Consider the following 22,877-nt stretch of genomic DNA (forward strand, 5'->3'; position numbering starts at 1 on the left):
CCCGACATTAGATTTTCCAGTCTAGCGTTTACCTGTATGGTAGAAAAAACATAGTTGATAGAAGCTTGTCAATTTGCACGTCTGCCAGGTATTCTGAAGCATGTTTTGTGTGGTAACAAATGACAGTAACTTATTTTTTCCCCTCGTGTGATTTTTGTTGCCCAGCTCTTGCGGAATTCACTGAGGCAGATGAGGCAATGGCAGAGCTCGCGGTTGCTGATAATGTGTTCCTGTTCCTGACTGAATCTGTTGTGGGCTCTGAAAATTTCTACCAGGAGGAATTTTACATTCGCAAAATCCATAACCTTGTCACAGACTTCCTTGCGCTTATGCCAATGAAAGTAAGTTGCTTGTGTGAACAGCAGTTCTTGAGAAATGTGGGCATCTCTTCTATATTTCTGACATGAGTCCAGGTAGCACGGAGATGCAGGTGTGACCATCAACTTGAGGTGCTGCAGTTCAGAAGACTTGTTGACTTTATGGAACTGGTATGGTTTGGGGTTTGTTTTCCACACTGAGGTAGAATGTGATATTTAAAAGACTTGAGTGTGATGAGATTTGCAAAGCAAGCTTTTGTGGTGGTAGTGGTTTGGGTTTTTTTAGTTTTACCTGATTAAAATTAAAATGTAAATGAATGCTGGAACTGATGGTAATGTATTTTGTTTGGTTTTTTTCTTTTTTATTTCAATACAGGCACTTTAACCTAAATTAACTTGCTGGTTTTGTCTCTCATTTGTAATTTATTCTTTTACTAATGATCTTTTCCATATTTAAGGAGAGGGATTCTGCTTTTTCTTTCAAGTATCAATTGTTGATAATTGTTGAAAATGAGCAGCTGTTTCACTAGAACAGCAGAAATGCTGCAGAAGGGTTTTAGAAAAAAGTTTGAAGCAATTACAACAGTTTCATTTGTGGAAGACCTTGCATCTAGATATGGAAAATTAAAATTATATGAAAATACTTTTATTTAATTGATGGAGGCTTTATTTTGTGACCTTCATTGTGTTGACCTTTAGTTGGAGTTGCCAAATAATTACTTTTTTTGATGTGCAAAAGGAAGGATATAAAAAATATGTTGTTCATTTTAACCTCACAGAATGAGAACAATATTGGCAGGAAAACCAATATTTGAGCCTTAAGAGTCTTCGAGGGCATATATGAGCATATTGTAGACAACTTTTAGGTTTAATCCTAATTTATTTATAATCTGTTGGTACTGTGTGTTGTTTTCTCAGGCTGTCTTTTTGAGCTACCAAATATGCATAGGACAAGTATAATGTCAGTTCAGACAAGTAAATATTGATAACTTTACAGCTATATTTCTACTGCAATGGCTGCCTCCATACAGTATTTACCACATTGTAACAGGCTTTGGACATCCTTTGAAGGCTGCATGCAACATGTTTTCTGTAATACAGACATAATAGCGCTGAGGAATCTTTTGAATATACGAGGAATATGTGAGGTATATTTTATGCAAGTTCCTTAAACAATCGAGTGCAAACAGGTTTGGAACTGGTAACATTTTAATGGGCCAGTTCTTCATTGGATGGTGTTGCTTTTAAAAAGATGAAATGTCTCCCCGTAATGATACCAGTTTTTATGAAAGAAATACAGAGTAGATTTTTGAATGAAGGTAGAAGAGCTGGAGAATGGCCCAAGCTGAGGTCGCTGCCTCATTAGATTTTGAGCAGATCTGAGACCGTGTCCTATATCCACAGAACTGCCTGAAAATCCCAAAGCTGTTGGTTTGTTGGTACCTCTCTCTTCTTCATTGCATTGTGGAGCTGAAGGCTGTATCTCTGGGAAGTGTATTCTCTTCCATTTTGGGTTTTTTGCTTTGGTTCAGATCTGCAGTTGGTTGTAGCTCATGCCTGGAGATGGAGAGATTTTTCATTACAAGTAGAATTTTGTGATACAGGATATGAGTAAAAATCTGACTGGTGACTTGTACTCCATTTTGATAGAGGCAAGTACTAGTTGTTTTACAGGAAAGACTTTGTTAGCAGGCAACTGGGATATAGCCCTACAAGGGAATTGTTTAACTGCTATTAGTTAGTAGTTGGCTTATGAACTCGGCTATTTCTACTGAGTGTCAAATTTAGGTAAAGAGAAGTGTCTGCTTTGCAGGATCTTTATATATATACTTAAACTTTGTTCAGTTTTATTTAAATCTGTAGGTCAGCATTTTATTTAACTCTTCTGTATAGTTTTAATGTTTATGCTTCTTGCCAGTGATGATTTGGGGAAATCTCTTGGCTGACTGCATTATATTCCAAACTCGATAATTAGCTTTAGTAGTTCAGGTAATTAATTATTTCATTTATAAACATTCAGTTTTGCCCATATATTAATTTTGTTAGTATACTAATTTGGCTAGTTTGTTCTGACCCTTTCCACAGTTATTTCCAGTGTTTAACTCTTTTTTTCTTGATGAGACACAATTATTTTGCTGCTCAGTCAATTTTGCAAAGTAAGATATATTATAGACCATTAACTGGTCTCTGTTGACCACCTCAGTGTTTTAATTTTTTGTTTTTATTTTTTGTTTGTTTTTCCTGTTGTATTTATTGACATGTGGTAATGCTTTTAGTTGTGACAGACTGGGTCCAAAGTAATTACATCAATCCAAATCTTTTCAAAACATAAAGTAGCTGTAAGTAGAGGTAGCCTTTAAATGGCTAAGAAAGCTACAATCCACAGATCTATATAGAGAAAATATTATTTTACAGTGTTTTATGTTTCTTTTCAATCCTTGTGGACAATGGTCTGACTGACTTTGTTTGACGCTAACCTAGTTAGGTTTCAAAGTAAAAAGAGGAAAAGAATCCACATTTTGGGGCCAAACCAGAGGATCTGGTGAAGTCAGTTGGGAGAAAACTCCCCATGGTATAAGTTCAGGGCTTTTACTATGAACTGAGGACATTGTCAGTATGAAAATGATTGACTATATCTTTGAATGTAAGCTGCTGGAGGGAGGAGACTAAAAAACCAAATTAATATTCTTGTCATGTATGTGCAAGTTAATTTCCTTTGTTAGTTTTTAATAGGCTGTTTAGACAACTCTGTTATTTTTGTTCTGTTTCATCTTAGATAAATGTAGACTAATATTTTTTCTCCAATTTATAAATTGCATAGGTGAAACAGCTGAGAAACCGTGCTGATGAAGATGCTCGAATGATCCACATGAGTATTCAGATGGGTAATGATCCACCTATTTCCCTTCGGAGAGATCTGGAGCATTTAATGCTTTTAGTAAGCCCTATTTTCTTTTAATTTACTGTGTCAGAAAGTGTGACTTCATTCTTCATCAGATAGTCCATATCTGAATGATAACATACAGTGCTGGATTTTTCCCTTTTTGAATTAGAGGGATTTTTTTTTTCTTAAATATAGACACCTTCTATAACTTTTCCTGAAAAGAAATTAATTTGCTGCCTTGTCTTCTGATGTTAATGAAGTGTCATGTAATTCTTGTTTAGTAAGTAAATACTGCATTGTTTCTTATATTTTGAAGAATTTTTGAGATGAAACTATTTTACAAAATATTTAAATACCTAAAATTTAAATTTATAATAAGACTATTTAAACGTATCTATTATCTTAAGCCATCTTTTAACATAACTTAGAAACAGGAATTTTAAGACTTCAGGCTACCGCTACCACTGCAGTTCAGATCTGCCTACATGCATGGAAATTCTTTGGAATAGAACACCTTTGTGTATCTAGACTTTAAAGTTTGTGCAGTGTTTTATTTCTGTAAGCTTTCAAATTTCTCTCTATTTACTGTGGGTAAACTATAATTAAGTTTTAGGGGTTTGCCACCTCTATTGACAACTATTCTGATAAAGGATTGAAGTGTTTAAATAGTTTTCATGTGTTGACATGTTTGTAATGAGAATTTTGGAAGACTGTTTTGTATTTGCTGTAGAATAGCTTAGGCAAGGTGACTCCATTAAGGCTGCTGCAATTACAAATACCCTAATTTCAGTAGAATTTTGACCACAAGCATACATTTAAAAGAAAGATCTTTCTGTTTCTGTCATCTTTTTCAACAAAAGGAAGAAAAGGGAAAGAAAATAAAATGGAAAAAAAAAGGTTTATTTAAATATTACTTACTAAGGTTACCTAACTACACTTTCAAAATAACCTCACATCAGAAAAGAGATTTGCATATTGAACTCGTGCATTTTGTACTTTCTGTTCAGGAATAAATTAAAAACTTGGCTATTTCCCCTTATTTAGCATGAAAATGTTTGAGTGTGCAACTTTCAATATAGCAGTCTTTAAGGTAGGGATTACTTGTCTTTTGCAAAGGTAGTCCTTTAGGTTGTAGAACATAACAGGAAAATTCATAGTGAAATGCTTTCTTAAGTAGCTCTGAGATATACAGTAAACTTAAATGAAGAACTAGAAATGAGAATTGAGAAACTTGTATTTTCAGATAATGGGTAAGATTTCTGATCCTGGTACTGGATAACTTGGTTTTGAGTTAACTATTTGCATACCTTTATGTATTATTTAAGGAGAAATGAAACTGTGTTCTTAGCAGTGATTTAATCTATAATATTTACATAGAAGGTATTATTTGAAGTTATGAAAGATTCACTTATGTGTGCACTTTGAATTTCTCTGGTTGTTCTTTGTTCCGATATTGCTATTTAGAAGCCATCATTTTCAGAGAATTTTAGGGAGTGGAGCACCAGCCATGGGATGCTTTACCTCAGATGTGTTTAGCTTATCTAGAAGCCACGCTTATTGTTGAAGTAATTGTCTTTTCTTTATATAGTTGATACTTTTCTAATGCTTTCCTTTCTCTGATAGATTGCTGAATTGTATAGGAAAGACCCCTTTAATTTGGAACTTGCCCTTGAATACTGGTGTCCATCAGAGCCTTTGCAGACATCCACCATCATGGGGTCCTACCTTGGAGTAGCTCATCAGCGACCACCTCAGCGCCAGGTTATCTAAATTTTCTTGAGTAGTTACTAATAACTTTTATATCAAGTAATAAAAAAACAGGCAACAAAGTTTTTGGTATCCTTATTATAGCTAGCCTCTAATAAGACGTTGTCTTTTAGCAGTGGCTTATCTGCATGTGTCCTGCTCTGCCTGACATGGTTGCTGTTGCTTGCTCGTTGAAAGAAGAGTCCTAACAGACCTCTTTGAAAATTTTGTTTAGGTCTGATTTTGTTGCAGTTGCTAAATGAATTCTGATAACAGTGCTCTTCTGTTTTCTGTCTGATGACCTTCTGATGGCCTCTACACACCTTTTTGGTGTAACTGAAAAGTTAAATTCCTTAACTATAAAGACTTTAACTGTAGTCGACAGTATTTTGGGGGGTAAAAATCCATAAGAGTGTTGTAATTATTTAAAGCCCAAAGGCTGTAGCCCATGAGAGACAGATCTTAAAATTAGAATGAAGCAGCAATCTAAACAGATGAAGCAGATGTTCTGAAACTCTTTGGATACCTGGGAGGCTGTCAGTGGTTCTTGAAAGACTGTGCAGTGTGAGACAAAACCCCGTACGAGACATTCACAACCCAAGACCCACCCAGAATACAGGCAACCTAAGTGAGGTTGCAGTGGTGTAATCTGCAAACACCTGAATGTTACCCTGGGAGGAACCACTGTGTGTGTGATTACTGTGCAGGGATATAACAATCATAGTGAATTCTTTCCCAGTATCACTTAACTTGCACTGTGAGATGTGTTCATAATACCGCTGTGCAACAGTTGTGAGCTGAAGTAAGTTTTATCACTAGAAATACAGAATTGGCAAATGAGTATACTTTGCAATAGCTTGAATTATTTTGTTTTGTTTATTTTCTCTTTATTTGCACCTGAATAAGCCAGTCTATGAATTGGTTTTATTTTTTGGTGATACTACCCTCCTGTGCCCCACCTCCCTCAGGCCTGATTACATTAGAATCTGTTTTCTGACTTTGGCTGCCTATTGTTTTCCTAAAATATTTTTTGTTGTTGTAGTTGTTTTTATACACTGATCTTTATTTGTTCTAGGTGGTCTTGTCAAAGTTTGTTAGGCAAATGGGAGATCTACTTCCTTCCACAATTTACATCCCGTACTTGAAAATGCTGCGGGGACTGGCTAGTGGGCCTCAGTGTGCTCATTACTGCTTTAGTTTGCTAAAAGTCAATGGCAGTAGTCATGGTAAGAAAAGTAACACTTCAGCTCTTTCTCAACTCTTTTTCTTTATAAAAGTACAAAAGCTCATTTGAGATGAATTGTGGCTTCATACTTTTAACATTTCAGTATTAGCACAAAGATGAAATTGGAAGGCTTCACTTGGAAGTGTAATCCGGAAATGAAAGAGACTGATTAAGTAATTAAATGTCTGAGCACCGTAGCAAGTAAATCACATAATTAAGTAATGCGTTTTTTTAAAAGCTGTGTCTTAACACCATAAGAGACGCAGAATATCAATACTGCTTATTGTAAAATCTAAAATGACTAATGTCTTAAAGTTAAGTTCTGTATTTTCCAAAAATAGTTATCTTTCCTGAGCTGACTTTTTCCGTAAGCACTTTGTTCCATTAGAATTTTTTGATATGCATAATATGACAGCACTTTCTCAAAGTAAAAGATGCTAGTCAGTCCTGTGTTTTGCATTAATTTTGCATTGATCAAATTGGAAAAAAAAAAACAAACATACTTTGAACATATAAATAATGCTGCAAACATTCTGATTCATAAAGTGAAAAGCTTATTTGTACTGGCTTTTCGTATTAACACCTTTCTGTCTCTATTAAAAACCAAAACCAAACAACCTAACAACAAAAAACTCTGAACCAGAGCCACTAATTTCGGAAACATTGCTGTACTTTGAGTTTTATTTTTTCCTCTAGATAATAAAGTTTTCTCTTTAAATTTTACTACCCTGCTTGTCACCCTGTGAAAGAGTAGAAGGAAAATCTTGTCACCTGCTTGTAATTTTTCTAGCGGAAAATATCCAAGGAGCAGGTGGCAGCCCTGTCTCCTGGGAGCACTTCTTCCACTCTTTGATGCTTTATCATGAGCACTTAAGGAAGGACTTGCCAAGTGCTGATAGTGTCCAGTACCGTCATCTGCCTCTCCGAGGAATCACACAGAAAGAACAGGATGGATTAATTGCCTTTTTACAGCTGACCACTGTTATAGTAAATTGGGTGAGTAACCTTTTATTTGGTTTTCTTTGTTCATACTTTTTTTTTCCTTGCAAAACATCATTGTTCAGCTGTGAAGTTCACTTGATAGAAGAGGTATGTAGGGCAAATTTTCCTAGTAGTTGTTCTTATTTGATTAGTGAGCTTCAAAAGTATGGAAAGTGTCAGGAATAAATATTATCACCAAACACTCAGTCTGGGTGAAGCAGGAGGAGATGACACTTTGTCCTGTGTTTCTGATGTTACTGATTTTTCTTGCTTTCTTGACACTTCGGTGTCATGGAGATGTCTTTCAGAAAAAAGGACTACAGAGTAGGAAAGTTCTTTGCATTTAATTATGAGTTAGTTTGACAAGGCAAAAATAATAGGTGAATTTAAAAGGAAATGGTAGAAATTTGGCAAGTAAACTGATCTTTGGTGGTGATAATGGGACGTGCCTATGTGAGCTGTCATGTCAGCATTGGATAAGCATGGGGAAAAAGGAACCCTTAAAACCAATATTTCTTGACATTATTGAACCGTGTCCTGTGGAGAAGTAAATTTGTTCTGAGGATGCAGGGAACTATCACTTGATGGGGCTGGAGGCTTATTCTTGTCCAGTGGTTAATCTGAGAGTCTCAAGTGAGTTTATGCTGGTGATGACCCTGCTTTTAGGCTTAAATTCACATAAGTTCCTAACAAATGTCCAAATGCGATTTAATTTCATAATAGAATTATTGGTAAAGTCCCTCTACCAGTGCTTGAAGAAGCTGTCTGGAGTGTAAATACTTAAAACTTATTTAAGACTAAGTCCATGGATAAGTGTCTACTAAAAAAAAGAAAATAGTTTAAAAAATTGCGTTGTAAGAAGCTTAAATTATGCACTTAATTTTTCTGTATGGATAGGCACAATTTTAGTACTCATAAGCTGTTAAATTCGGCTTTTTTAATTAAAATGGTTTGATTTGGAATGGTCTGCTGTTCTTCTGATGTTCTTTATATCTTCAAGTACAAAGCAGTCATTGATACTGAACTGTGAATTATGGATTGTAAAACATGAAAAACCTGGAAAGTTATAATCTGCGGTTTTGTTTTCTGTTGAACTCCATAGAGTGAGAATGCTCGCTTGGCTCTTTGTGAGCATCCTCAGTGGACACCAGTAGTGGTCATTCTGGGACTCCTGCAGTGCAGCATTCCTCCTATTTTGAAAGCGGAGCTATTAGAAACCCTTACTGCTTTTGGAAAATCTCCTGAAATCGCTGCTTCTCTCTGGCAGTCCCTGGAATATACACAGGTATTTTAGGATTTGCAGTGCTTAGAAATATAGCATCCCAATGTGTTGAAATTGTCAATGTATTTGAAATAGTAGTGCATTTCCTCCTAAATTTTCTTGTTGCCATGTTGAATGTTATTTTTTTTTGTGACTTAGTTAACACAGTTCTTACTTTAAAATGATTTTGAAAATATCAGTATGGCTTTATGCCTCAGAGATCTCATTGGCTGCACTTATTTTTCATAAATACAGGTTTCCTAACAGACAGTCCTGTGTGTTCAATATGTTTTTTCCTCAGTGTATGTCATCAGTAATAAATACTCTTGCAGGTTACATTTTTTGTTGTTGTTTTGGGGTTTTTTTTGGTGGTGTTTTTCATGTGTGTTTGTAATATTCTTCCAGTGTGAGTGGTGCCCATAGAAAGAAGGAACTGGCTACAAAGCTCCACTTCAGGCATTTAACATTCAGAGGAAGTTAATTGTAATTCACAGGATATCATTGCCAACTTTCACATTTAGATGGCAAACGCCAGATACATATTAAAAGCCCAACCTTTTTAAAAAGTGTTTTTTCCCTTCTGTCTTGATTTCAGAGGAGAATTTTAAATATGAATCTTAAGGAAGATGAATACCAAATGAAAATGCTCTCTGTATTGCAATTGAAATAATAATAGAATGGGCTTATTTTATAGTGTATGTGTTATGGTTCAGACTAATTACTGTTTTATTTGGAAGAACTTAAGGTATTTGAACTGCAACTGCTGATTTATTGTTAATAACTAATAAAAAGACCCTGACGGTAGTGACATTAAATGCTCACAACCATTGCTTCCTAATTTATGATATTCCTTAAAATATACTGTTGTAGGAGATAACAAGGGAAACATCTTTCTACTAGCCAATATAAGACAAAAATCATTAATGTGAAAGTATTTCTGTTCTTTGTTTTGGTTAACAATAAAGATGATGCAGATCTCTGAGGATGTGAAGCTAGAAGCATACAAGCATACAACATATAATCCAGCCTTTCAGACAGAAAAATCTTAGTTTTTTTACCTTTTAAGAGGATTTAGGAAATCTCTTCTTTCAGCTAAAAAGTGACACGCGTGTTTTAGTCGCGGTAGAAATTGTGTAGATGCACTTTGATTATGTGAAATGTAATGTTTACCTGTTCTAATTTCTCTTTCTGTTTTGAAGATATTACAAACTGTGAGAGGTCCAGGCCAGAGACAAGCAATTGGCATTGAGGTGAGGGTTTCTTTGTACCTGGGGCAGCCACTCTGACCATCTGCATATGAGTTGGGGAAACATTTGCAGAGGCTGCATCTGCTGCTGAGTCCATAGAATAGGTGCTGTCATTTCACTCCTGCTTAATTTACTCTCAGGCCTGCTTTTAATTTCTGGCAATTTCATCCATTTATGAATCTAGTCCAGCTTCATACCTAGTAACAGAGCAGGATCTAAACCTTCAAATTCCTTATGAGCACTTCTTATGAAAACTACTGTTTTTCTAAATTGGCCTCACTTTTGTTACATCTTACTACAGCTCACTTCACCTCTACTGAAAGTTGTAAAGAAAAGCAAAGTATGTAAATGTTAAGGCATATCTTGTAGTTGCTCAGAAGTGCATGAATGTGTATTGCTGAACTGAGACAGTGCTGTTGCTTCACTGCTTTTGCTTTGTGTGTGGTGTACTGTAGACAAAAATGCAGCAAAGTCAATTCACTGTAAAGTAATTCACAAATGATGCCCTTATGTTATTTGTTCTCACATGTTTCTTCCTCCCTGATATTATTTTTTTTCTACTTCTGTTTTTGCTGTCTTCTTGGGAAGGTTGAACTGAATGAGATTGAGTCCCGATGTGAGGAATATCCTTTAACCCGTGCCTTCTGTCGACTCATCAGTGCGCTGGTGGAGAGTTCCTTCCCCTCTAACTTGGGAGCAGGTCTCCGCCCCCCAGGCTTTGATCCCTATCTCCAGTTCCTCAGGGATGCCGTGTTTCTCCGATTCCGCACCAGAGCTTACCGGAGAGCTGCTGAAAAAGTAATTTTTGTTAGAAAATATACTTTTTTACTTAGGATGTAGTTAAAATGATTTGGTACTGCTGATGTGGCTTAGATACATTTGAAAAACTGTGCAAGTTTGATGCAGCATAGATAACCCGGAGCAGTTCATAGTGTTTTGATTCTGTGAACAGAATTTTCAATCAATTGGTCATCAGGATCTGTGATCTGCTTCTCAGGAGTCTGTATGAAGTATGTTAAAAAACAAATAAAACCAACAACAACCACCAAACAAAAAATCCACAAACAAACAACAACAACAAACCAAAATAAGTTTATATTATTGCTAAATTTCAATTTACTATACAGGATTCTGCAACTCTGCTACTTGGCTAATGTCTTCTGAACATCACATGCCCAAATCTACAAGTCAGATTTGTTATTTCCTCACTGTTGCTTCAGAGAGTATTTCTGACTTGCTGAACCAAAGAATCTGAGTTTCCTTGGTTATCTTTCTGGATGAGAGTGCATGCTGAACTGTATCCTGGAGGCTATTAATGATCTGTTCCTCACTGTATAACTATTAAAGACTCTTTACTGCTTGTAATTTCAATATGCTAACGTGTGTAATAGAGCCTAAAAGAGTCAATAAATCCGTTTTAGTGTTCCGTTTTACTTCAGAAAGAAAGCTTGGCCTTCCAAATTATTTGATATGTAAAATTATAAGTGTTGTTGGATAGTATTTCAGAATTAGATAGTCATGCCATAGTTCTCATCCATCACTGCACTGCCTGTTGTATTCTTTGTCATCCTGGTCTTGTTGCTGTAGTATTGGTCTTATTCTATGTATGACTTTTCCTTCCTTTTGTGATTATCTATAGTGGGAAGTAGCTGAGGTAGTTCTGGAAGTGTTCTACAAATTGCTGCGGGACTATGAACCTCAACTTGAAGACTTTGTGGACCAATATGTGGATTTACAAGGTTAACTTGTTCATTTTTTCACTGACAAACAGAATCATAACTTGCTTTGCTCTATTGCTTCTATCTTGTGATCTTGTTTAATATTCCTAGTAAGCTGACAGAAAGCTAGAGCAAGGCTTAAAGATAGGAAGATGTTAAAAAAATGTCCACATACGATCAAGAGCTATGTTGCTGATTTAGTAGGGCTTCATGTACACTGTTTCCTACTTCCCTAGCTCTACTAGAAAGGTGACTTCTGTCTCTTTGCGTTGCTGATTCAATTAAAGAGCACCATTTGACACTTAAAAACCACCTTCGTTTGGGTCTTCTTCCTCTGGCTTTCTTTGGTCTGTATCTAACTCACAGGGTTAATTTAAAGGTGTCAGTGTATTTGATATATTGTCTAATAATTAATATTAATTATTCAGAGCAGACAGTAGCAGGGGAATTATAATCTGAAGTAATTTAATTTTGGACAACTATTCTTTAAAAGGCCAAAGTAGGTGGCAGTTGCCTCATTATAAGAAATTTAAGGCTTATTTGGGCTGCAGAATTTTAATATGAAGTTTCTTCTTAACCTTGAATGCCAGCCTGATGCCTATGGCTTTACTATAAGAAACACTTCCTAAGTGAACAACAACTTTAAGACATAGCTCTCCCCTGAGCTTGCCTCAGTCTGGGAGGCCTCTGTGCCCTGTACTTTCACAAACCGTTCTTGGCAGCTTAACTGGATTGAGGAATTTCTGCAAGCTCCTTCCAGCTCTCAACCAGTCCTTCATCTTGTGTGATTGATTGCAGTTTACAGGATATATTGGAGAAATGAGTTAAACCCCATCTTTTTGACTAGATCCATTTCTTGAGCTGATGCCATGTGTGGCTCTGCAGCGGTATGGACTGTCTGGCGTGTTAGGGGCTGCACAGGCACGGAACAAATGGATGGAAAACTGGGATTGTTTAAGCTGATGCCAAAAGAAACTGCACTCCCATTCTCACTTGCATATTAAAAAAGATTCTTACTGCTCTCCTGCTTTTATTCACCACAGTTTACTAGGAGACTAAGTAAACCAGAAACATTACTCTTGACTTTTAGAAGTGTCTTTGAGTTTTAGGTTAGTAGTTTTATTTTTGCAATACATGGTTGCAATAGACATGCAAGTATCTGTACCCTATGAGCATCAGGGGTTCAGTGAGCCTTCTCAGCTTTCATTTCTGGAAGTGCTTTTTCCTTCATCCAAGGTCTTCATGCAGGTTTGTGGGGCATGTAAAATTTTTCTAGTTACTTCACAGTCTTGCAAAAACTATGAAATGTATCTCCAATGGGGTATCAAGTCCTTGTATTGATTTGAATCCAAGGTCAGATCCACTTAGGGAAAGTCTAACTGGTTGAAGTTGAAATTGTGTTCTTAGATATTGAAAAGTAATGGTAATTGCCATTACTACTCTTTCCAAACTTCTAAAATTGCCAAAATGGCTTATGTGTAAAGAAAACCACTGAAGAGTTCGTATGCCGTATGTTTCATCTATTTAAATGTTGCCTACAACAAGGACTGTTATGTTTTGTAGCTCAGGCGAGCTTGAGTAATGGAAGTCTTTTCTATTAGATGTTTTTTTTTTTTTTTTTTTCCCCTCCTCTCTTTAGGAGAAGAAATAATAGCATATAAACCACCTGGATTTAATTTGATGTATCATCTACTGAATGAGTCCCCAATGCTGGAACTGTCCCTTAGTTTGCTAGAAGAAGGGGTTAAGCAGCTTGATACTTATGCTCCATTTCCAGGTATGTGCCTAGAATGAATTTTTTCGTATGAAATTAAAATGCATACTAAGAATATAAAGCTGAAATTGCAGACATTCAACTTGGTCTTGTTTCTCTTGCATATTAAAATTGTGGTTTGGGAGAATTTTCCTGGTAGTAAACAGCTGACGAGCCCTTTCTTGGTGCAGGGCTTGATGAATGAAGTTTACAAATGTAGTCTGTTTAACTGCTCCTTTGTTTTTCTTATGATTTTTCATTGTTTGTACACTGCAGGGAAGAAGCATTTAGAGAAAGCTGTACAGTATTGCCTTGCACTTCTAAACTTAACCCTACAGAAAGAGAATCTTTTTATGGATCTGTTGCGAGAGAGCCACCTTTCCCTTATTGTCACACCACTGGAACAGCTGCTTCAAGGAATCAATCCTCGCACTAAAAAGGCAGATCATGTGGTGAATATCGCCAGGTATGTGCAGAGTACAGAGAAAGGAGGAGTTTTGGAGGCACAGAAGTGTTTGGATCCTTTGATAAGTTTTACTAGCCAACATTTCTCTTTGCACACAGCATCTCTGAAATTTTTTCTTGGTGAGAGAAAGTGTCTTCACAGGTGGTAGGATCTGTGTGTTGTCTAGTCCAAGACTGGGATCTGTGTTTATAATTTTTCTTTTAGAATTCTTTTTCCCTCATGATTTCTTCCTGGTTGCCTTACATGCAGAGATTCCCTTGCATATGATTTTCAGTTTGCCCCAGACTTTGGTTTTCATAGGGTGGGAGAGTTTACTTGCTATTGGACAAAAAAATGTTTTACAGTATTGTCCCTTAGTTACTATATTAAAAGTATCAGGCTAGTAATCTGAACCTCCATTTCAAATGTGAAACTTTAGGATTTCCATATCCCACTGACACCTTCTGTTACTGTTTGTTTCTTTTTTTTTTAGCGTAACTTTACAGGTGAACCAACATTGAATAGTAGAATTGAGTGCATTAAAAAAGCAATAATATTCTGACATGGAATGTAACAAAAAATGGAACTATTTCTACATACCTATTTTTGTATTTCATTCATGTTACTTTTTCATCTAACAATAGTTGACAAAGAGTTTTTAAAAAGCATGCTTTTTAAGATGCTCTTACATTTTTTTTTAATCTCCTATTTTGGGTACATGCAGTAGTTGATTGTTGGCTAGTTTTGATCTTCAGTGACACTCATTTCTGCATGATCTGAAGGTATTTTCTCCATGTTTCTTGTGTGAGCCTGTGACCAGTTGTTTCAACTTAATCCTGAAGTGGTTTAGGTAGATTTTGGATAAAAAGAATGGTAAAAATTGCAGGAGAGATTGTTATCCCTGCTCAGCTGACTACTCTCCTTTCGATTTAAGTGTGTTAAGTACTTTATGTAGAGTGAAATTGTTTGTAGCTTCAACGTTTTATTTACTTTGATTTGTAAGTCTTTTAGTTCTAAATGTTTAATTTCTCATCTGTGTGTTACCATCTTGAGATAGTAGAATTCTCAACAACTGCCTTACAATGATCTTGTATTTTTGAAGGTATCTTTATCATGGGAACAGCAATCCTGAACTGGCTTTTGAAAGTGCCAAGATTTTGTGCTGTATTTCTTATAATTCCAACATCCAGATGAAGCTAGTTGGTGATTTCACACATGATCAGGTAAGTGCCAGTTTCTTTGGAATTGGAAAGAGAAACTGGTAGAGAAATACTGGTGCTCCATAATGTTACTTTAACGGATAGGTTTCTAGATCCAAATACATTACAACTATATTTTGTCTTACATCTACCTACCTCTAAAAAAGTCTTTTAATGTGGTGTTGTGAAAAGCAACTACTTGATTAATTGAAGAAAAAAAAAGTTATTTAATATTTGCAAGAAGGAAAAGGACAATATTCTCTGAGATACTTAGACTTTTTCTTGGCTTTATATTCTTCAACCTGTGAGGATAATTTAGTATAGATAACAGCAGTAGATTTTTTTTTTTTCTGTTCAGTGGCTAATTACTAACCTATGCTTGGTACAGCTACAACTCTTAACTCTTGCCTATTAACTGGGTTATATAATCTTTGTCTAGAACTTCTGTCAACTTATATGGAGGGAATTATGAAATATATTGTTTTTAATACTCTCAAAATCCTCTTTATTTCCATTCTTCCATTGTTGAATATAGAGTATTAGCCAAAAGCTGATGGCTGGATTTGTGGAATGTTTGGACAATGAAGATGCAGAAGAATTAATTAATCCAGATGAGGGTATGTAAAAGGCTTCTTAAAAATGGCCTGCACTGTTGTCTTTTGCATAGAATGGAAATAATCCAAGACATGAAGAAAGTGCTTTTAAGTTAGAAAACCCTTTTCCTTGTAGTATTTTCTGTAGGACTGGACATTTAACAGAATGGAAAGCACCAAGTTAAGATATGTCCAGGGTATGATGACCTAACTACGAACAGTCTCTCTTTTCAGAATACGAGTATTTGACATTGCTCTGGATGTATTATTTAGAGCTGTATTAATAATAATTTAAAATTTTGGTCTTGTATCCCTCTGTACTAATATAAGTTGATGCCTTAGCTTTCTTGTATCCAACTTGAAGGTTCTGAGGATTATTTCATTGAATGGATTTCTTCACTTCATCATTTACCCATTTTTTTTTTTTTCTGTCAAGAGCTGGAGCCTGAAAAGAAGCGGGCACGAATCCATCATGAAACAAGGATCCATATTCTGAATCTCCTTATCACCTCTCTTGAGTGTAGCCCTCCCAGCCTTGCTCTCTATCTCTTGGGTTATGAACTAAAGAAACCCGTCAGCACCACAAATCTACAAGATCCAGGTATGAAGAGGAAATGTGGATCTGGCATTTGATCCGTTCTGTTACCAACACTGAAAATACTTATTGGAAAATTCATGGGGAGAAGCAGTTCCTTTTAATGTTAAGAATAAGAGAGCAGGCCTTGTTCTAATCCCTAAAAGCTAAATTTAAAGATGTGTTGATACCCAAGTGCTACACTTAAACAGCTTCAGGATTTGCTCCTTTGTTTATATTGAGTTTTGGAAGAGACTTAAAATTAGAGTTGTGGGAAAAATTTAAAATTTAGAAGTGAAACATTAATTTATTTAGTATTTTATACGGCGTGGTTGTGTCCACAGTACGAAGAAATTGATTTGATCAACCAAGAAGTACCTACACATGACAACATGGGAATCAACAAAGTAGATTGTCTCTTTGAACTAGTTATACTACTTGACTACTATCCTGTCCCTCCTCAAGATCCTGTTTTGAAATTAATTATAGGAAAGAAAACGCATATTTGTATGAACATATTTGAACAAACACTTGATTTTAGTTATTTAGAAAATTTCTCTATCTTTACATTTTTTATTGGATACTGTATCCCAGCAGTTTTTAGTCTTTTGTAGTTCTAAATGAAAGGTAGACAGAGCTTGAATTTTATTTGGGGAAAAAATAAGGAATCTAATAGTTATTTGATATATCAGAAAGACTTTTTTAAAAAAAGGTGCCAGCCTGTTTTTTTCATCTGCAAAGTAGCTTACAATTGCAGACCATGTTTTGGATATTTTGAAACTCCACAGTTATAGAATATAGGTGACTGAACTGCAGCCTCACAATTTTACAGGTTACCATACATTAGGTCAGCGATAGGAGACACTGTCTCAGAGCCACGAGAGAGCACACGTCCAAATCATCTCATTAATAATGTGAAGAAATAATGACCATCAGCCATTTGCCAAGAGATAATAATTTCCTACTAAAGCATCAATTATACATATCTGAGCAGATAAGATTATTTCCCCTGTAAGAACTGCAGTTATTGATACCTTTACTGTTTCAGGACATGTTTCTGGGTTGTTTAAAGAATTAATTGGCTAAAGGAAGAATGCAAAAATACAGGATTTTGACTTCAATATTAAAATCTCATGCCCTTTCACCTTGGTTTCAGGGTCTGATGCTTTTAGGAGCATTAGTCATAAAATGGCTGTAATTGTAAAATAAATACAGGAATTTAAAGCTCTTCTTTGAAATTGTCTAATGAGTATTCAGTTCAAGTTTAAGAGCAAGAATTTGGATTTTCATTTGTTTCATGCAGAATACTAAAGAATCAGTTGATTTTTATTTTTTTTTTTTTTTTTTTAAATAAAGCTGATGAACAAGGTCTTAAATAAGTTTTGATTGCATCATTTGTCCTCTTTCACCAGCACCTCAAAAGCCTACAGACTAATTATAAATGTTTCATTAGATTTTTGCTGAAACACAGTTCCATCTTTTATTATAATTAACAGAGAAAACTTTGCCAGGTATTTTTTTTCTGCCGCTCTGTGGAGCAGTGTAGTCCAGCACAAAGTATCTCAGCAATTTAGTTTCTGTAATTCTGTGTGCTGCCCTATACTTGATATGGAGGCAAGTAAGATCAAGAATATTAAGAAACTGTTTTTGTATTTTAAGGTGTCTTGGGTTGCCCACGGACTTGCCTTCATGCCATTTTGAACATACTGGAGAAGGGTACCGAAACAAGGAGTGGGCCTACAGCAGTTCAGGAATCTCCTCATCTTGCAGAACTCTGTTATCAGGTATTCAGTGTATTTTCTGTTGGCATATACTGAAAGTAGGCTCTAAATAAAATTATCTACTTCTTGGTTGGTTAACATAGATGGTTGATGATCTTGGTAACAGTTTCATTTTTAAAACGCGACTGTCAGGTTTTTATATCCATTGAACTCTTTCTAGTCTACCTTTTTCCGTATGAAAAAGTGTTATCTTGTAGCAACAAACAAAAGAAAGAATCTGCACTCATGTCAGAATTTGGAATTGGGATAAACTTTAAAACTGATGCGCGCTGAGTATTTGTGGTGAGCTTTCGAATCTGTTGTGACTATATGCCTCTTTTTTTTTTTTTTTTTTTTAATTTTGGAACTGCAGTTTGCCAGGAAATAAAATAACATAATCCTAAATAAGCCAGCAAAATTATCTGCTTTCTTCTGTAGCAGTGACAGAATATGTATGTCTGAGGGAGTGAGATGGGGAAGACAGCTGAATTAGGTATATGTGCAAGGTAACTGATATTTGGCCTTAAAACATATAATCATCTGGTTACACAGCTGTATCATGTTGAAAATCTGTGGAGTCTAGCAAGGATTTTAAAGATTATTGGAAGTGAAAGAGGCCATACTGTAGAAGGAGGAGAAATAATATTACTTTTCCTGTGTTGGTGAACCTGGATGCTGAAAAAGATGCTCCTTTTTAAGCGAGCTAAACAAACAGAAAGGCTTATGTAGTGTCATGATGAGGACAAACAGCCATTGGAATCATCCATGTGGTGGTAATTGGTAGTCCTTAAATGTCATGTGTCTGTAATAGTTAATATGTTCAGCTTTGGAGTAAGCTGATGGAAAACTTAATGTAAATACAGGTAATATTGTTTGAGCAGTAAGACATGGTTAGGCATCTTTCGATTTGGTGGTTGGTTTGTTTTTAAAATAACTTCCATAAATGCGTATCTACTGTTTTTGATTGTCAGGTGATCTATCAGTTGTGTGCCTGCTCTGAAACGTCAGGTCCAACTATGAGGTATCTGAGAACCAGTCAAGATTTCTTATTCACTCAGCTGCAGTACTTGCCATTTTCTATCAAAGGTAATTTTTATGCTAGGATAAGTTTGTGCATGCTTGAAGTTCAATGCATCTTTTGACTCCCTAGGAATCATGGAAGAAACAGAGGTAGCATTATTAAATTGAATTAATTACTGCCTCTGCTAACCTTTTAGTTCTGCAAAGGTGGAACTCTGCCTGTTTAGGAAGTTATTAGAGCTGCACTTTTGTAAAAGAATGTTAGTTTTGGAGTGCATCAAGTTTCCAGAAGCAAATCCTAATCTCTATTTTAATTATCATGGTAGTTTTGTTAAGTTATGTTACAGAAAAAGATATATTTTTGAAAATTAAGAATGCTATGAGAAACTGAGGGAATAGAAGGCTGGTGGTTGTAACCACCTGTATCTTCTTTTCCTTTGAATACAGAATTTTTATTTGGTGATAGCAGTAATTTTTAAGTTAATAGATGTGTTTTTAATGTTTCAGGCCAATGTTTCTCAGGTGTCTTAAACTGAATAAATGTACTTATTCACTTTATTAGATGCTTGACCACTAGTCCTTTGTTAAATGATAATGAATGTAGCATTCAAATATATGTATCCAGTATGGGTAAAGCACTTTAGATGATTCTTATTTAACTTAAGAATCTAAATCAGATGAGTATAGAATATGAAGATTCTTAGAGACCCACATTCAAGCCTTATCAACTTTGTTTAAAATTTTCATTCATTTGGAGTGATTATTTTAACTGAAATTATAACTGACCCTATGTGCTCGTGAAGCACTGCATTCTCCACAGTGACTGTTAGTACAGGTTATATCCAGATTTTTTGTGTATACCCTTGATGGGATATATATGTATGGCTTGTTTTCACAATAACCACATGTTCATTTAACGGCTTTTGTCAGATCTCGCAGCCCTGTTGTCTCGTAAACAAATGGTGAGCAGATAATAAGTAATGACATCCTCTAAAAGCTTTCCCAGATGAAAAATGCTTTCCTTGGAGTAAGTAATTTTATTTATATTGAATTTTATAATTGTTTCCTTATCCCCACCCAGAACACGAGATTTCAACGCTGAACCAAATGTCTTGGCTGATGAAAACTGCAGCTATAGAAATGCGAGTGACATCGCTGAACCGCCAGCGCTCCCACACGCAGAGGCTGCTTCATCTGCTGCTTGATGACATGCCTGTGAAACCATACTTGGGTAAGACGAATTTCTTGTGAGGGTAAATAAGCTTGAATAATATGAGAGACTTGATTTGAATTCTTTTCTCTGTGAGCTTGTGACAGTTCAATTTGTGATTGCTACTGGAGATTTGGGAAGAAAGATTGTGGTGGTTGTAGACTCCAAAGTGAAAGAAATCAGGGTATTTTTTGTTCATTGCTGCTTTGTCTGTGTTATGTTTTTGAAACATCCCAGTGTATACACTGATATAAAAAATAAACAGTTTGTGGAATAGGAGAGGGGAATATAATAATTAAAATTATAAAACAGTTTGAAATGCTATCCAGAGTTGTTATCATGTGGGGAAGGTGGAGGATCATCCTTGGTAAACAGTTTTAGACAAGGTTTTCTCAGTCTTAACTTCTGTCTGACATGCATTTTCAACCCTATCTCACAGAAGTAAGTAGCTACGGGTCAATTTGACTTTTGATAAACAACACCACAAAACTCTATTTCATCCGAATGTGACATAAAATGCAATGTTAAATAAAAAGGCAAGATTTCTGAGTTTCAGAACAGATAGAAGCAAATCAAGGGAAATGGGAACAGGTGGCAATAAAACTCTCTACATGAAGAAAATAAACAGAATGACTGGAAGATATCGTAATGGTGTGCAGCATTGTGGTGTTTCCTGTCACTTTTATAGGTCTGAACACTATCTCTTCATCCTTGTAGGAGTGCAGGAAATTATGTCTAGATACCATGATCATTTTACAGTGTTCATCCAGCTGCATTATTCATACTGGACGGTGGGGTGTCTTTTTTAGGCATTTCTAGTATTGTCTAGCCCATATTTGGTAACGGGCTAGCTTCTGAGAGATAAGTATTATGTTCGTTTTATTAGCAGTCAAGGCTGTACTTGTCTTGGAAGACTTTCACATGAAAGGCATGTTAGTGTGTCCTCTTTCAGGATTAATAAAGTAGGTAATTTTTTAAAAAATAATTTATTTGTTATTTCATTACCTTCAGCTGATGGTGAAGGAGGGTTAGAAGATGAAAGTCGATCAGTCAGTGGGTTTCTCCACTTTGATACTGCTTCCAAAGGTAAGCATTATGGCTGTTGATTATTTCTCAGTAAAATTTTTCTGATCCTGAGTCGGGGGAGGGCTGCTTCCAGAAAGGGCACTTTGAAAAAGAAAATAATTGACTGTCTAAACATCAGGAGTACATGGAACCATTTTATTTAGTGTCGGGAAAAGGAATTTTAGAACCTTGGCATAGATGGTTGCAGTGAGTGGAAAATGTTGGACTGGAAAGGAAGTGAGAAGAGTCTGTGTTAAGTGTCTGTGAAGGGCAGAATGGGAGAGTGTCAGTCTATAAATTTGTGCCTAACAGTAAAAACAGTGAGACTGTTACTAAGGCTGAATATATTAGTATTTTCATGGGAAAGAATAATAAAACCCAAGTAACTTCAGATTCCTTCCAATGATTCTAATTCTTAACAAAAGACTGCATGGTTCTCATTGAAATCCAGCCTGCTTTTATTTAGGAGAAAAAAATCAGAATCTTGTATTTGTAAATATTGAGTTATATGCGTTCGTAACAGGAGAACAATACAGTATAACACAAATTATGAACTTAAGGCTCTAGAAAATGTTTTTAATCCTCTTACATAGATTGGTAGTGTTTTCTGAAGATTAAATGTTTTATTTTGAAACTTTACACATGAAGATTTGGATTTAGAAAGGTAAATTAGGCTCCTATTATCAATTTTTTGTTGTTGTTGTTTTCCCCTTGATATTTCTGAATACAGTTTGAATTGATTTACATTTCCAGTACGCAGGAAGATCTTAAGTATCCTGGATTCAATTGACTTCAGTCAGGACATTCCAGAGCCTTTACAACTGGACTTTTTTGACCGGGTTCAGATTGAACAAGTAATTGCTAATTGTGAGCACAAGAATGCACGTGGACAAGTGGTCTGCAATGTCAAGGTACGCAATGGTCTGTGTTCTCAAGTTTCACGTGATAGTTTTTATCTTGATGGTAATAATAATGATCAGTGTATTAATAATACTTTGAAACTTCTTTTCTCATAAAAATCATAGCTGTTTCAGATGTCCATAGTTTATGCAAACTATTTGGAGAAGTTTATTTCTCCTGCATTGCACACACTGATTTCTCATTTGCAGTAGCCAGATGCATCAGTTTAAGACAATTTCAGGAAATATTTTCTCTCTGAATGTTTTTCCAATCTTGGAACACCCAAGTGATATTGCAGATATGACATTGACCTTATGTTATTTGATAAGAGGAACAAAAGTCTTTTAGAAGCTTGACTAGACCTAATGTAACAAGACTAGGCATAATGTAATAAGAACTTAATAGAGAAACAATAGCTCTATAGAGACTGGACATGAGGTAAAGTGGGATGTCCTTGGTTTGCAAACTGGGCAAATGGGATGTTCCACCAAATAAAGAAAGAACTACGTGACTTTTGCTGTGTAGTGGCACAAGACGACAACATGCACACTCTAGAAACCAGATCAAGGAGAGGACACTTGTAATCCAAGGGGTACCAGGCTGCAAAGACCACCTGGGGCCACTAAAGACCCCAGATGAAGACCCTCAAATACCAAAACAGGACTAGCAACAAAGGCTGTGATTGCGTAAATAATCTATGTTTAATGCATGAACCAAGTGATAGAAACAAATGAATATGCAATTGGTATGTGTAGTAAATACCAAGAAGAGTGAGTCATGCGCACACTTGATTAGAAGAAGGATCCTCCAAGTGCCCAGTGCGCTGCAATACAAGTACCTGCTTTTTAACACTTTCAAAACAGTGTGAAGGAGTAATTTTGACAACTTTTCAGTATCAATTTCATTGGTCTCCAATACACAACTATGTAGTACTACATGTGTGTACACGATTATGTACACAACATAGTTGGGTACTGCA

At 35.7% G+C, this 22,877-nt stretch overlaps 1 protein-coding gene across 1 annotated transcript in view; it reads left to right on the plus strand.

Annotated features, from left to right (window-relative positions):
• NUP205 (nucleoporin 205) overlaps positions 1-22,877 on the plus strand; it is a 49,914-nt gene that overhangs the window by 11,303 nt on the left and 15,734 nt on the right. The window contains exons 8-26 of the mRNA XM_080354084.1: positions 166-341; positions 3,139-3,255; positions 4,825-4,962; positions 6,023-6,173; positions 6,963-7,168; positions 8,256-8,438; positions 9,614-9,664; positions 10,250-10,459; positions 11,301-11,400; positions 13,019-13,156; positions 13,409-13,598; positions 14,680-14,800; positions 15,312-15,393; positions 15,806-15,970; positions 17,603-17,727; positions 18,675-18,789; positions 19,805-19,954; positions 20,945-21,019; positions 21,752-21,909. Coding sequence (XP_080210210.1) covers positions 166-341; positions 3,139-3,255; positions 4,825-4,962; positions 6,023-6,173; positions 6,963-7,168; positions 8,256-8,438; positions 9,614-9,664; positions 10,250-10,459; positions 11,301-11,400; positions 13,019-13,156; positions 13,409-13,598; positions 14,680-14,800; positions 15,312-15,393; positions 15,806-15,970; positions 17,603-17,727; positions 18,675-18,789; positions 19,805-19,954; positions 20,945-21,019; positions 21,752-21,909 — 2,651 coding nt within the window. The remainder of the gene's footprint in view (positions 1-165; positions 342-3,138; positions 3,256-4,824; positions 4,963-6,022; positions 6,174-6,962; positions 7,169-8,255; positions 8,439-9,613; positions 9,665-10,249; positions 10,460-11,300; positions 11,401-13,018; positions 13,157-13,408; positions 13,599-14,679; positions 14,801-15,311; positions 15,394-15,805; positions 15,971-17,602; positions 17,728-18,674; positions 18,790-19,804; positions 19,955-20,944; positions 21,020-21,751; positions 21,910-22,877) is intronic.

The sequence above is a fragment of the Nesoenas mayeri genome (genome assembly GCF_963082525.1).
Source record: "Nesoenas mayeri genome assembly, chromosome: 1".
Lineage (NCBI taxonomy): Eukaryota > Metazoa > Chordata > Aves > Columbiformes > Columbidae > Nesoenas > Nesoenas mayeri.